This window comes from Manacus candei, unplaced genomic scaffold (assembly GCF_025592945.1).
Source record: "Manacus candei isolate 608988 ecotype Guabito, Panama unplaced genomic scaffold, ASM2559294v1 h1tg000026l, whole genome shotgun sequence".
Taxonomy (NCBI): domain Eukaryota; kingdom Metazoa; phylum Chordata; class Aves; order Passeriformes; family Pipridae; genus Manacus; species Manacus candei.
In genome coordinates, this window is record NW_026138074.1 from 7067549 (window position 1) to 7084447 (window position 16899).

At 34.9% G+C, this 16899-nt stretch overlaps 1 protein-coding gene across 1 annotated transcript in view; it reads left to right on the plus strand.

Annotated features, from left to right (window-relative positions):
• Positions 1-16899, plus strand: part of NEK10 (NIMA related kinase 10) — a 92548-nt gene that overhangs the window by 63383 nt on the left and 12266 nt on the right. Inside the window, 2 exon segments of the mRNA XM_051788979.1 lie at positions 8777-8825; positions 10539-10576. Of these exon segments, the coding sequence (XP_051644939.1) occupies positions 8777-8782 (6 nt within the window). The 3' untranslated portion in view covers positions 8783-8825; positions 10539-10576.

Here is a 16899-nt window from a genome sequence, read left to right on the forward strand (position 1 = left end):
TTACAAGTTAAGTTATAGATTTGGGAGTAGAACCAAAGATGGGGAAGTAATTGAAGCAGACCTATTACACAGACAGTGTATAGTCAGTGTTCAGGGGTGCAGTTAGGTTTCTGAGGAGAAAGGTTTTCTAATGTACCCACTCTGTTCTTTCCTGATAAGATAAAAATACTTCTTGGGAAAAACTTTGAAAGAAGTTGACTTAGATAAAGAACAAATTGTCTTAGGCAGACTTGGTAAAAATATAAGTATTTAGGAATGTATTATCTCCTGAAAATAATATTAAAGATACTAATTTGTTTAATCTGATATATTTGTATAATTTATCTCCTGTCCTCCTTTATCACGCTTTGCTCTAACAAGATAGGGTAAAAAGAAACATGGATTTATTTACACACAACAGAACTAATATGTGAAGACTTGGAACAATATATACAGAGATCATAAAACATCTTCCTTCAAAATACATTGCATTAAAATAGAAGCAATGACAGGGATCAGGGATTTCTATTCTTTCTAGAAAAACAGTAAACACTGACAACAGCAGAGGCAGAATTTTAAACTTATTGAAGAACCTTGTGCTACAAACAGGACACAGCAGTTAAATGTTACAGGCAAATAATTTATGTTGAATGTTTTATTTTCCTAGCTCTGTGTTTGGTCATTTCAGCCTTGGGGTCTCTGACATGGCATCATGTCAAGTTAATTCCATATTTTACTACCATTTTGGCTGTTATGCAGGTTTTGCGTTGTCCAGAACTGGACTGCTGTTTATTATCTAAGCTGGAAGGGAGTAAATCTACCAATGCTCGTACCTGGGAACCTACTGTCTTTGTCCAGTCTTCTGTTTTTGTTCAGTGTTTGCTTCTGCTCTGGCGTTTGTTTCATTTTTTTCACTTTCAATGCTTGTTGTGAAAAGATTGTCATCAAGAACAAAGATGTCTTTTATGTAAAGACTAGAAATATTTTTTTTCGGTTTGAAAGTTTTGTTCTAAATTTAGAATCAGTGACTGAACCAGTTACTCTACAGTCCTGGACTAGAAGCTAAGTGGGAACAAAAAGAGTGTTTTTATGCGTGTATGCACAAGTGACACTTTCATTTTCAGAATTTCTAATAAGTTCTGGAAAATGACAATATATAACATTTCCTTTTTGTTCTTTGTTGTCAGAAAAATTATCAGTCTTCATAGTAGCAGCAATGGAGCAGCCAGTTGCAAAAGTCAGTTTTCAGAAAATACTGACCTTCCAGTTGATAGTTGTCAGTCTGCATGTGGAAAATATGAGGAAGGAACATATGAAGAAATTCTGGTAGAGGATCACAGGACTATAGAGAAAGGTAGGCATTAGCAAAAGAAGCATCAGGGTGCTGATGCTGGTCAGAGGTGGGTTAAAAGCTTCTTTGTTTTGATTTTTATGTGCAGGTATGTTCTCTGAATTAGATGCTGAGCTGGACATACTGGACTACTCAAGCAGCTCCAGTTCAAGTAATTTGAAAGAGTCTGCTATTGGTAATATTCTTTAAGAATTAAGTGTACACTAATTTCTAACAGCAAAGCAGTTGTTTATTCCAGAATATTAGGGTATTTCATTATTTGTTGCAAGTTCACTATCTGAACTACCTAAGTAAAGAAAATAACTGTGCCTCTGTGGCAGCCATTTCCAGTTTAATACATTTTGCATCTCATAGTCTTTGTGTAGCTTGTCTCCGTATTTTGCAGTAACGTCTGTGAAAGCTGGAATATTATCGGGCAACTTGACAAAGAAGGTAGTTTTAAATTTGAAGCCCTAAGATGACTAGTATTGATGAGAAACAGATGGAAGAGTGTGAAAAATAAAGTTGAAAGAGGCAGGCTTTAGCTGTCTAGATGAATTGGCTGAATGGAATTGAAGGAAGGCTTAATGATTAAAACAGGATTATGTGATAAAACAGAGCATTAATTCTGCTTATAGTTATTTATGGTAAGCAAATAGGAAAGCATCAGCTGTGTTGGGTGTTATCTTAAGTAACAGTTTTTTCTGATTATGTTCCAAATATGAAAATTTAAAAGAAAAAAACAAAAAACCAGCTCTAACTGCTTTGAGTCACTTGCAAAATTGTGAGCTACCATGATGTACCTATTAAATGGGATGAGATTATGATTAGAGAAAATCAAAGAGCATTTTATACTAGAAAAAAGAGATGGATATTAGAGTTGAGCAAAATTTAAGATTTCCATTCATCCTGTTTAGTTCTGAAAGAAAATTTGTGGATGATTTATAATGTACTTTTTAGTAAAGGGAATGTAGTCGTGTGAAGATTAACAAATATTATTGGTACAAGGTCCCAGGCTTCATAAAACATAGAATAACATCACTTTATCTGTTTGTAATCCTATCTGCTAGTTGGATTTCTTTCAGATTTTGGCCTAGGTGCTGAAGAAATATGACTACTTTTAATTGAAATGTCTAACCATTAGCTCAGGGCAAATAAATGATTTAATAATTCTATTTAAAATCCATTAATATGATTTGCTAATTGTAACTGGATAGCCTGCCTTTCTAAAGGCTGGAGGACCTGTGGCAGGCCAGCCCTGAGATTATTATCAAAGTTTTCTTTAAAAAATAATAATTTTAAAAAGCACTTTGTTGCTTTCTTGTGCCAAGAGAGTAACAGGAGAATGCTACGGGATACAGGGCAGCCTAGTCTAACTGTGGGAGAGGGCCTGCATAAAAGGAATCCCTTGAGGAAAAGCAGCTTGCGGAGACAAATGTTCTATTTTGTGTTTATACTGAAGAATAACTCATTGTGTGTCTCACAGAAATGTAATTAATTGTGGGCTAGTTCAGCGTTGTAAACAGACATTTGAAATCTTTGTAGTTTGTAACTTACCACACCCAAAGCATTACTGGTAATGATTTCCTTGCAGTCTATTTTGCTTGATTGAGATCTGGACATTAACAAAACATCAACTTTTTCTAATATTTGAATATTATGGTACCAGGTTTCCATATTTTTAATTAAATATTTTAAGTAGAAAGATCCAGTTGGTTCCTGTCAATCGCAGTAACTTTAATCAGCATTTCTAGAAATCATTATTCATTTTTCTCCCAGCATAGAGTTTAATTATATAGATACTTCAAGATTGCTTTTTCAGAAAAATAACTCTGTAGTCTTATGTTCTTAAATCACCTCTAGTGTCTACTTAATGTTGAAGTCAGTGTTGTATATTGGTTGTAATTAATGCTGGCAAATATTTCTTCTTTTCAAGGATAAAGAAAAGGTAGCTTTAAAAAATAATTATAAGTTCAGGATAATTGGGTATTACTTGGATTATGCTCCATTCATTACTGATAAATGGCTAACAGAGTTTGCGTTATCAGCCATGGTTTCTTCAAGCATGTCAGCATTGCAGGGGAAAATGTGACCAATATTCATCTAACTAACTTGGAAACTGCTAACATGAAGATGTGAGTTTTAGTTATGGGTATATTGATGAGGACCTTGAAAGGATTTGTCTAGTCATGCTGTCATCACATCATTCTCAGAATAAACATGATCTGCAACCGTAGAAAAATATCAGTCTAATTTAAAACTAGGGCGGCATCTTGTGTGATATGCTGAGTTGTTCATTGGCACTGAAGCTGCTATGCATTTGACAGTGTAATGGGGGTAAGCTTTTTTTATAGTCCACTATTGTCATAATGTTTTCAATAATTTTACATACTCTGATTTTCAATTATCCTTTAAGAAAAGGATTATTCTTCTTAGTCTAGACAATGTATTTCTACAAGACCAACTCCTTTACTCTCAAGATGGCCAAATGCAGGGTATGTAGATTCTGGAAGAGTTATTCTTGGTACTTGAAATGATTAATCCTACAGAAGCAAGATTCTATATATTTCAGAAGCATAGAGGCAGTAGTGACAGATGCATTTTTTTTTCCCCACCTGAAGTCCTATTAATTTGAAAACAGAAAGATTGACAGAGGGTAGGGCCATACTGAGTCAAAAGCAATGAAGAGTGATGGGATGATAATAGTTTACTTGCTGCTGTTTTTTCTTATTTTAAAATTACAAAGTTCCCAACTTTACTTTAACTTAGACACGTTAAGAGATTTTTACTTGCTTTTGGTTTACAGTGTAACTTTACCTTCATTTCTGCTGGTAAAACCAAGTAGCAAGAAAATATATGATATATCTTAATGCACAGTAGTCCAGCAGAGCTAGTATGTCAGTTGAGTGAGAGTTTAAAAATTTACTCTATGTTTGGGAATGCTTTTTTTTGGAAAATAGTTTTTGTTTCCCTTAATCTTGTTCACTTACACTGCAATTGGGACAGCATCCTAAATACCTTGAAAGACATTACTGTGTAAAACATTGTAAAACATCCTATTAGAAATCCTATGACCTTCCTCACAATAAAAATGAAGCATGCAATATATTCCTTTCAGAATTGCTCAGCCATTAGCTTTTCATAAGGCTAAGAAGTCTCAATGTACAGTCCTGTTGTGCTGCTGTATCTTTCTTAGAAGTTTTATTGTTACCTCATAATTTAATTTATGTTTTCAGTGTTTGGGGTAACCTTTGATCTAACTTGTGATCAATAAGCAAAGACATTGATATTCAGGATTCCTTTCCTGAATTTCTGCAAACCAATAGTATTCAGAGTTACCATGTAATGAAGACACCACAGATCTGCCTGAAGAATATTCTAGTGATGTAACTGTAGAGGGTCTCCTATATCTTTCTCTGAGCTTTTAGAAATATAACGTGTTTACACAGTGCCAGGACTTGAGTTTTGTGCAGGTGATGCTCATATCCAGTTGAATAACTGGGGATTCTAGAACTAGGATGCTCTCAAAATAGGAACTCTGTATGTTGTATGTAGCAAATGATTGGGCTCTGAGTTTAGGTCATTGCTTAGCTCCACATTTAACTACTTTTGAGGATAACAAGGAACACTATGTGAAATGAAACCCCCATTCAGTAATGTTGCTTGCTGTCTGGAGTCAGTAATCTGCAGTCAACTACATTATATCTTACAAGCTCTGTGATCATAGAGCTGAGCTTTTTTTTTTTTTTTGGCTTAGACCAGTTGCATTTGATGAGTTTAATGTTTTGAGAGGATATTTCTTCTTTCAATAATGTAATTAGATAGTCTTGTAAGTCTTTAGGATAAGATTGTCTGACATCTGCTATATATGATTCTTTAGACTGTGAAGGGAAAGCTTAGGAAATTCCTTGAAAATTATTATTGCATCAAGAAAACTATCATTTGCACAATGGGCTGTCTGTGAAGAACTTTGGAGATCTTAGTGTTTTGTAGGCTTGCTCTTCCCAATTTATCTAAGATTCAGATTTCTCTTGAGACCTTGGGCTAATGGGTCTTTATAGAAAATATCAGCTAGAACAAGATCTGCTGAGACCCGGTTTTCCAGTATGATGCTGGAGTTAAGTTCAAAGTATGTTTATGTCAACTTCTGTTGCTGTACATGGAGTCCCTGCTAGTGAGAAAAGAACTTAGTTGTTTACTCTGCAAAAGGGCTTAATTAATGTGCTTGGGATTGGCCATTCCAGTGCACAGTGGTTTAAAGGACAGCTTACTAAGAGTATTTTGAATAAATAAAGGTAATTTGACCTTTCTCCTGAATAGATCATTAAGCTGTCATTCAAAAAACCACATCCTTTGCTTCCATTTTGTTCAAAGAGATACACTGAAGTTTTCTGCTGATGTGAAATCTTGATTCAGTGTTCCTACCGGTCTGATCAAACTGGAGAGGGTTTTCAGAGATTTTTTAGATAACATTGAAGTGAAAGTTAAAGCCAAAGCAAAAGTTATTATCTCCTCAGGTTTTTCTGATCTCATATCGTGTTATAAACTCTTCTCTTGAAATTACATGGTTAGGTGCCTGCAAGAGCAAAACACTAAACTGCCTATTAAAAGGTATTTATATGATTTGCACTTATTTCAATGCATGTTAAGAAGTTAAAGCCTTAGAAGTTGCTTTAATTACATCCGCTATTAAAGACCAAAGTAGCAGTCAGTGAAGTTCTTTATGCCTCATTTAATTTTTTTTTTAAATGTCCTCAAGGAATCTTCATAGAGCTATTCAGAATAGAGAGGCTGATGAGAATTAAAAGCTTTGGCTTTTGTGTGTCTTTCACATTCTAACAAGAGTGGGCACAAAATAGGAGAGAGATGAAGGATGTGTATTTCGTTTTTCCTTGAGATCCTCTCAAACTGAGAAATATCCTCTTGCAAGGCATTTGAACAAAACATATTGCCTTGCTCTTCCTATCCCTGTCAAAGGAGTAACCATGGTAAAAGGAAATACAGTCCGGGTAATCCTGGGCTGAACATCAGGATGCACAATGTGCTCCATGACTTGTTAGTTAACTTGTCTGCATCTTAATCTTTTTTCTTACTCCTCGTCTGGCTTTGTGTGATTAGCATAACTCATACACAGAAGGCTAAGTATTATAAATAAAGTCTTTAGTGTTACGTGTGTGTATATACACATGAATGTTTGTTACAGTGATTTTTACATGTTTGAATCTCCTTGTGATTAGTTATTGAATAGATTATTTGGCTGTGTTTTCATAGTGACTAACACATAATGAGATTTTTCTCTCTGATGTAGCTGCTCAGTGGGTCTCTAACATAATAATAAGCAATAAAAATAGGGCTGAAGGATGCTTGCTATTGTTTAGTGATGTTCTGCATCATGATTTCTGAGTTTTTTTTGGTTCTGTTTTTTTAACATTAGTATTTTCCTAACTTTAGCATATGAATCAGAAAATACTATGTCTCTGCCATGTACAGTGAGTGATGAGACAGATTCTGGTGTGAAATATCATGCACTTGTAAATACACTCATAAACTGGCAGATTAGCAAGTCAAATGTGGTGAGTCATCAAACTGATCAAGCAAATTTGGATATGAACCCTTTACTCATTGAAAGACCATTTATTTGAAACAACCAAAGGGTATAGTATTTCAAACCCAATTTTGTGTATGAATACTTGGAAAAGGGTGTGTGTGTTTTTTATAAAATTCTAGCAAAGAGCTAGAATTCAAACTTAGCTTTCTAGCCAAGTGGCTTCTGTTACTAATTTTCATGAATATATTCACGTAATATATTGTGGTGTTTATTGTGTCTGAAGTGGGAACTCAAAATCTTTACCCCAAGCAGCGTGATTCAGGTTCAGTCAGTGCTTCTACTTTTGTATTTGTATTATTGTGTCTGCATCCTAAGCAGGTAAAGTATCTGTTCCTTGAATAGGCACAATCATATTTTGCATGTCATTCTTTACTTTCTAGACAGTAGACACTGTCTTTGTCTATTTTTCTGTCTCAGTAAAAAGGTTAATTGAAGTACTTTTGCTTCTATGAGGGCCTAGTTTATTTGCTATTACATAGGTCAGCTTTTCTTACCCAACAGTCTTTTATGCTAGCTACTACAGAATTTTAATATCTGTTTTCCTAAGCAAACCATTAACAAGGAGTAAAATTGTTTCTTTTTCTTTCATTCTCTGTCTGTCTGTGTTCCTCCTTTTTAGGGAAACAGATTTGGCCTAAAAATGTATCATTTCTTTTGGTTTTAAAGTGATTCCAGTGTGACAGATGCAAGCCTCCTTCAGGATTTTGTTTTTTTTAAATTCAGAGGATATCAGAAAAGTAAGAAAAATAGAGGCACTATATTTCACAGTACAACACAAAGTATGTTTGAACACAAAAAGATTTAAGACTCTCAGAAATGTGTTTGCTCTACTGTTGCTCTAGAACTAATATAACTACTGTAACAAGACCAACAATGGGAAAACTAGTATAAATGTGACATAAAATCTTTTTTTTTCTTATCTTCTATTTGAGTGATTAGTTCTTGTTTAATGGTAATGCTTGCAATGTTAGTAAGTGTGGAAAAAAATCTCATGTAGACAAAGATGAAGGGAATTTTATTAAAATCCATGAATTGTATGGGAAAATTGTTCTAGAATATTCTAATCTTACTATTCAGACTCTCAGTTAGCAGAATTACCTTTTCATTAAACATGCACTTATTCCTCATTCAAACTGAGATACTATTTGTAGGACAGAGTGGTCTCATACGTCCAAATGACCATGAAAAGAGTGGTTTTACAGGAGTGTTTTAAGGCAAATGCTTAAGACTAAGATTTAAGGCAATGCTTTCCAAGTGTAGAAATAATAACATTACCCTTCCTTTTAGACATTTTTGGCACTATGCACTAATTATGTTAATGTTTACATACAGTTTTATTGCTTATTAGATGTTGGACCAATAACTGGTCTTCAAAGTCTTAAATTCAGTAGGATTATATAAGAAGTGAGGTATTGTAGATGTTACTGCATATGAATAGTTAGCTAATAGAATGGTGGCAATAAAACCCTGGTGGAACAAGGTTTAGACAACCCCTCAAAGGTCCCCTGAAAAAGTGGACTCTATCCGGACTATCAACAATGTTGGCGTTATAGCGGTAGCAGTAACTGTAATAATTGAATGCAAATCTTCTGTGGACATCTAGTCAATATGTATTGTTAGTATCTGTGAAATTCTGAAAGTGTTTCTTGAAATACTGTGTGGCGCTGAGATTTTAGTTTATGATGTAGGAAAATCTTCAATGCATCAAACAGTAACTCGATAATCAAATGGGGTTTGGAGTTTGCTTAACACTGTTTTTTAAAATTTATTTTGACACCACGTCTGGGAAATAGAAAATATTAACATGCATGTTTTGGGGGCTTTTTAAGCAGAAGATAATATTTATGTCCTTGTTTCAGGTATAATTAAACAAAGTTTTAGTACTTCTGGAAGACAACCAAAAATAAGGTGGGTGTGATTTATATTTTTAATATATATTATATAATTGATCACTGTTATGATCAATTCCAGTTGTTTGATTCACAGTGAAACAATTCTGCAATTTCCTTCATGAAACAGTTCCTTACTTACCATTACAGAGTCATATTGTATCAGCCTACAACACTCAGTCTGCTTGAAAATGTTGTAAGAGGGTGCTTGCACTCAAAAGTTTTACGTGATAAATAGTTTTAAAAATGGACTTTGCTGCATCAGCTAAACCAATGTTATTTGGTCAGCCAAATTCTGGTTTTGTGTTTTTAAGCAGATGTTTTTCCATACAAAAATGTGTTTGTGTATTGGATAGTGTGGAGTATATTGTAGTAGTGTAGAGTAAGATCTTTCCCTTTGAACTTCTCTAGACCTTCTATACAAACATAGAAACCCATTTTTTGTATTGTGGAGGCCCATTTACTTCAGAAAAGGAAACAAAAGAAGCAGAATGTGTCACGTCATCCCTCTTCCTCTTCTAAAGGTCTTCCTTATTCTTCTGTTGTTTATTTAGTACTGCATCAAACACATTCCTGACCAACCATTATTTTTTCTGATCTCCTTGGCACCACTCTTACTCACAGACTCTGTTCTTTGTTTCTTTATTTCTGCTTTTCTTTCATATCTGAGAAAAACCTTCAAAATGACTCTTGGCTGCATCTGCCTCCTGAACAATTTTTTTCTTTTCACCTTTAACTTAGCTGTGTAAGTATTTATAATGATGGCATTGATTCCTCTGGTGTTTCTCCACAGACACCATTTTAACCAAAGGCAATATTTTATTTTTGCTTTGAGAGTGGTTCTTAGCATGTCACCATCCAGTCTGTCACTTATCACTTCACAGCTTTGGTCCTGTTGCAGTCAGTAGTGGCAGCCTCCTCATGCTTGTGTTGAAGCCAGCACGTCTTTTTCTCTCTGTACAAATTCACTCGTCCACAAATCTCTGTCCCTCACATAATCATTAGAAAAGCTATCTCCTTATCTGTCTTCATAACTACTCCTTGAAACTGTAGTTTTCCCTACTGCCACAAAAATATATACCAATTCTTACCATACTAAGACTATCACAGCTGGCACCCATCAGGACATCATATCGGTTCATTCAGTTTCCTCTCTGTTCATATTCGTTTTTTATTACTTATTTCAGCTAGTGAAATCTGCCAGCTGGGAAAGAGTTTGTGTAGAGTACAGAGCAGGATCTAACATTGAAACATGTAGACCTGTATTTCTGACATTGAGATATTGCTATCCTCGTGATGTAATATTATTTTTTTCCCCCATTTTACCAGTACTGTATGCATTATTACTCGTGGTTTTCTTCTCTAAACAATAATTATTCTTCATGTTTTCCATCCATAAGAAGGGTTAACCAAAAGGTCCTTAAACACGTACAAGTGCATAATCTAGTGGATTATTGAGTTTTCAGTATTAAAATCCTCTCTACAGACTTTGTGTGTTCCAGGCTGAAAACTGAGCAGGGAAAGAAACTTTTATTTAGTAGAAGTTATGCTGGACATGCAGAGTAAGCCAGCCTTTATGTAACTTAAAAATGCACAGTTAAAAACAAGGGGATTTGGACAGATTTCCTCTAGAGGAAACATGAGACGTAGTCAGGAAATACTGTTATTTTATTTACAGTCGTTGATGCCAAACATAATTAAAACCTTTTTTTTTTTTTCCAAATAATGATAGAGATTATGTTGACAGTCCTGGATCAAGACTGCGACGAGGTAATTTCGTGCTTGCAAGAAATTAAAACTTTAACTTAAATTAAACCTAACAATTTTCAAGTTTTTAAACATTATTACATTATTCTCCTGTTGCATATAGAGTGTTTTGTCATAGTCTACCAGTTGCAGATCTTTACAATATGAAATGTTATGGTTTTATCTAAGAATTGTATTTTAAAATATTAGAAAATGAGACAATTACATTTCACATACAAGTATGTTGTCTGAAATATCATTAAGGTACTTCTTAAAAATATGAATTCCAATAGTAAATCAGTAAGACCTCATTTTAATGGTCATTGTGCTGGCTAAACTTCTGCTGAATGCAATTAGAATTTCCCCTGATAAATGAGTTTTCATAGAGCCCTTATAAATTATCGTGTATTTATACATCGTGATTGATGAAACAAGTTTTCTATTTGAGGTACTTTTCTTTCTTACTGAGAAGCTTCACATACTGTGAGCTACTAAGCTGTGATTTCAGAATGCATATTGTCTGAATTAAATAATACTTGAAAGAAAATTATTTTGAGCAGTTGAGATATTGATCATAAAAAGTGCTTTTTGTCTATAGTAAGTTCTGTTTTACAGCTTTTAGGTCATGTTGTTGCTGTCATACGAGAAAAGAGAGAAAGCTCTGTACACTGAATAACAGGGAAATCCATGTTATATCCTACTCAGTCATTTTTGTTTGCTGTTATCATTCTAAACATATTTTTATTCAGAAAAAAAATCTGAAGGCACACAAAAGAAAGGGCACTGATTTGTTTTCTTTTGGTTTGTTATACAAGCCATTGACAGGAAAAGAGAAGACAAATACCACAGAACAGGGAATAGCAAAAAAGATAACATGCCAAGAAAATACAGGTTTTCTGACTGTCCTAAAAAAAGCTGAAGATTCACAGGTCATAACAGCAAGACTGGGGATTGAATAGAACAGTGTTGAAACAGTTGGTAGAGAGGTGAAAATGGGGCAGAAAGAGCTAAATCCAAATTGCTCTTCCAGTGGTATGTATTTTAGATTATTACAGCATGGCTTCCACTGTCACCTTGACCAGAAAAAACAATCTAAATTCTTCTCTAAGTGACTCAGGGGAAATGCAAGACTTTTCCTCTTACTCATCATTAAGACAAGACTTAGGGAAAAAGTGTCAAACTGAATTTCACTTGACTCTGTCAACACATCTGCCAAAAGGCCACAAAAACCCCCCAGTAACAGTAATGACATCATCATCTTCCTGATCCTATTGGAAACGTGTCCCTCTGTGACAGAAAAGGACATTTTCTGTAACTCTCTATTTCTGTGATAGCACAGCTCAGAACTGAATGGTCCCTAGACACTTCAGTTTGTGAATGTCTGTCTTCTACTTCTTGTTAAAGTAGCCAGCACAGAAATTCAGCAACATTAGCATTTATATCTACAGATTTTAAACAATGTATGGTATTACTGTACTAAGGCAACAAAATGAGCTGCCCTCCTGATTTTACTCTTGTCATCTACAGCATCAGCTGGAATTGCTGTATCGCAAAGGAAGGTGTGTCAGATCAGTGACCCCGTTCAGCAGAGTCTTATTCAGCTCTACAAAATTATCTTCATCACTCAAGTATGCATTACTGTTGCTTCTGACATTCTGTGCTTTTTAGTTATTTGCTGTTGTCAAAATGATGGTACTGCAAAGTGCTGCTAATTTAGTCACTGTTCTTTAAAAACAACAGAACTTGACATTTTTGCAGATGGCAGGATGCTTTAAAAATATATCATTTAAATAAAGACTAACCCTGAATATTAGTATGTGGAGGATGGCAATAATTGAGTCATGTGAAAAAAAATCAGTGGCTCACCTCAGAAAAATGGGTTGTACAGTAAATTATTTTTACAACATTCCATCATACTAGCAATACGATTATTTAAGGTGACAATATCATATACTGACTTGGAGAGTATATAAAATGCTTTCCTCTGTAGCAATAGTTCCTAAATAACTTCAAAGTTAAATTTTTTTATTATCAATAAGTAGTAATACTTTCATGGGATTTTAGTGCAATAGTTCAAATCCTGAATATGTTAAATGTTTTGAAATGTTTTTAAATGTCAGATCTTTTTCAAACTTAAGACTTATTTTAAAATTAAGTTGAAATGCTTCATAATGAAAGAGAGCTGAAGTTATTTCATGCTGATTCCAAAGCAAAAATGGAGCTGATACAAATATACATTGAACTCTTCACTAAAAATGTGATGGAAAACTTTTTATTCTCTGGAAAGATGGCTGCCATGCAGCCATCTTAAATAAATCTTGCTATTCTTAAATAAATCTCTTTTTGTTTTCCAAAATGAAGTGTTTATCTTCGGCATGTGATGTTTATCACCTCAGGGATTTTCAGATTGATGAGCCAAATTTGTTCAGTTTTGTTTAAAACAGAATAGCATAACTGAACTTGAGCATGCTTTGCATGTCTCTTTTCTTTCTTTTTTTTATTCTTTTTAGCTGTCAAGCTTGTCAAAACAGGTAACACAGGAATTAAATTATCAGAGACAAAGAAATAATCATAATTTAAAATAATTGGAAATTATCTCCCTCTCCCACTAGCAGTAACAAGGCAGTTCAGTGTTTACATGGTGTATTAGGAGTATGTCCAAGGTGCTCGTTAGTGAACCTGGCCTCTCTGTTGAAGGTTTTATTAAGTGGCCTACTAATTAATAGAAGATATCAGAAAGTGGATGCCCAATAACTGAGAACTAACAGCAGCTCACAAACTGATTCAGAATTGACCAGTGAAGCAGCAGCAAGAACTTTGATGCTTTTGGTGTCATTTGGTTTCAGAATGGGAAAGCAGAGAAACCAGGATCCATACCTGTGCTTGTTTACGCTGTACTATATGCTTCTCTTGTACTTGTTTGTGTTCTTACCAGTCTAAGGTCAAATATTTTTTATAATATATAGTTGGTTTATCAAACTCTTTTACATATTTCAGCTGACAATTCTAAACTGAAGTTTGCAAGGGAGAGTCTTGCCTGTTAGTTCTTGGCTGCTAGCAGCCTTCTCAACCCAGTTTCCATGGGAACAAGAATCAGAGTGATCTCTGGAAAACAATGTAAAAAAAAGCTTTTAAAAAAGCATTATGTAAATCCTTGGCCTTTTTTTTTTTTTTTTTTAACTGATCTGACAGCTGATTTCCTTAAAACAAAAGCTAAAATTGAACACTAGTGCCTAAGGCAACTCCAAGTTTCTGAAGCAGTGGACTTGTTCTTTACCGCTTCTGCTTCAGTATATCCCAGTATGCCCACGGTACATTAACTGCACACAGTTGATTGCACTGGTATGTAATCTATAGAGCATCTTGCAAGCCTTTCCTAAGGCATAATTTTTTTTGCTGGCTTATGGGCTAAGGAACATTCAACACCTGACTTAAAGCATATATATAAGACCTTATCTACATGAAAAGAGAGTAGTATCTGTCTGTAACCAAAAACCTGTATGCAACCAGCTGTCTGGTGAAGTCTTTTGTGCACAGAATGTGACTGATCTCTGGTTTGTCAGAGCAAATCAGGACTCCTGTGGGCCCAATAAAACTGTTCTGGATTTATAGCTGTCTAAAAACAGTAATTTGTTCCAGTGGGATAAATGTCTTTATGATGTGTACTGTGTCAGTGTTTGAATGTGAATTGTTAGTGGTCAAACCATCCTTAAGTAGTCAAAGAGCTTCTGAATGCAGTGGAGTGGCACTTTATGAATTTATATCAATGATGTGAGTATAAAGTGTATACTAAATGGTAGAAAATCATATTTTTTCAAACGGTGCCTGCAGGTATAAGCAACTACAGAAACAGCATAGACCATGGTTTCAAAAAGGTAGTAACATATCATCCAATTGTTGTCAGACTGAGTTTGTGTCATTGCCGTGCCCAATAGTGGAAACTTTACATTTACTGCTGCAGCATAAAAAATATTTAAAAGGAAGAGACATCCTTTGAACTCCATATTAAAGACTTTAAGCACTATAAAGTATGATTTGTACTTTTTAAAAAAATGTAAATGTAGATGAAATATCTATTCTTTTTCAACCAAAAAAATACAGGAGGAAAAAGTATACAAAATAAGTTATGCTTTATAGACAAGTGAAATATAGATTACTTCCCACAGGTAGCTTCTAGCAAAAGAGACATTCTGAATTGTATTAACACCCATAATGACCTTAAAAGACCTGTTGAAGCAATTCTATGCACATTGAATGAAGGTCTAAGCTTCTTGAAATTCCATTAATTTCAACTGAATCAACTCATTACAGCCATACAACCATAGTCTAATGGTTGATGGGCTTTATCTATAGAAAAATGTCATAGAATCATAGAATCAGCTGAGTTGGAAGGGACCTCTGAGATCATCAAGTCCAACTCTTGATCCACTACCACTGTGGTTACTAGACCATGGCACTAAGTGCCACATCCTGTCTTATCTTAAAAACCTCCTGGGATGGAGAATCGACTACTTCCCTGGGCAGCCCATTCCAATGTCTGATTGCCCTCTCTGTAAAGAAATTCTTCCTAATATCTAACCTAAACCTCCCCTGGCACAGCTTAAGACCATGCCCTCTTGTCTTGCTGATAGTTGCATGGGAAAAGAGACCAACCCCCACCAGGCTACAACCTCCTTTCAGGGAGTTGTAGAGAGTGATGAGGTCTCCCCTGAGCCTCCTCTTCTCCAGGCTGAACAACCCCAGCTCCCTCAGCCTCTCCTCATAGGACTTGTGCTCAAGTCCTAAATGTCCCAAATACTAGCACTTTGATCAGGGAGGCAAATCTAGTTGCACCTATGTTAGGCTTGTTATTATGGTGTTTACCTTCAACGCTAGAGGAACTGAGTTATATGATAAGCCAACAGAGTGGGCAAACCAAGGAGCCTTATTATAATATGCTATTAAATCAAGTCTTGTGCTGTTGTTTATCACCATGCTGTTAGATATCAGTGTTTCTTTTTGAAGTGTAGATACTTTTTTCAATAATGGTACTGCTGCATGGGTCACCTTTATGGAAGGTGTAACTGAGTGGTGGAAACATCTGTTTCTTTGTTTCATATAGCTTCCTCCAGCTTTGCAATGCAACTTGAAAAGGAGAATCATTGAGAGGCTCAAGAAGTCCCTCTTCAGTCAGCAGAGCAATCCTTGTAATCTGAAATCAGAAAAGAAAAAGGTGTAGCACACCATTTATTACATTGAATTTGTCCCTTTTTCTATTTGAATTATGCTATCGATATTAGTATCACAAAAATATAAGTGTAAGAGTCAATTTTTAAAAGGAAATATTTAGAATATTCTCTAGATATCTTTTATTTGGCAAATATGGAGGTTCATTAAGTAAGTAGTTTCTGTAGGTTGGTTTCAAGTTTTTGTCTCATCATTAGAACATTTTTTGTTAATGGAAAGGACCCGCAAGGTTCTAGCACACAAAATCAGACTTCATCTCATCAGAGCTCATAAAGACGAGATGAAGGGAAATGCAACTGGAGTTTATGTAAGCTCTTAATTTATGTAAACTCTTCTTAATTTGTGAATAGTTTCTCAGTATTTTTCATTTTTTGGAATGTATTTCTACTCAAACCATTAATTTTAAGAAAGCAATGTCCCAGAGAGCCTTGAGTATAACATACTTTGTCCCAGGGTTGCATAGTGTGTCAGCAACAGTTTAGTGTCATCATTTTAAAACCACTGCAGATTTGCAAGAATGGCCTGACTAAAGAACCGTGCCTACTTATTTTCCAGTGACAGGCTGGATGCTCTCCAACAGAGAAAGAGCTAACAATAATATCAGAATTTCTACATGTTCCTTCAAAATCTCCTGAGAACACTGTAATCAGCAAAGGATCTGAAAATTACTTCCTTGTCATCTGTGCACTGGGGGAGACTGAAGCTAAGACTGAATTAGTGACAAAGCAGTTATTAGGTATTTTATTGTACCTAAAATTTGATGACTAAGGTGATTTATTATCATTCACATAATTCTCCTGTGTGACCTAATTTGATTGTTACCTACTTATGCTGAATTGTGGAACCTTCTGCATCATTGTTTGCTACAAAATAGACTGACCCCAAATGCTGGATCCTTCCTATGCTTTTGTAATAATTAACCTCAGATGCTTAAGCTTCATGGAAGGTGGTTACTTAGTGTTTACTTTGGTTTACCTTGGTAGTACATTAGAAAGATAATTAAAGATGTTTCTTTCTGAGCTATTGGTTTCATGCCAATTTGAAAACTGTAAATCAGGCTGGGACTTATATATTAAACAATTCTTGTATTTCACCCATAACATTAAATCTAAGAAATATCT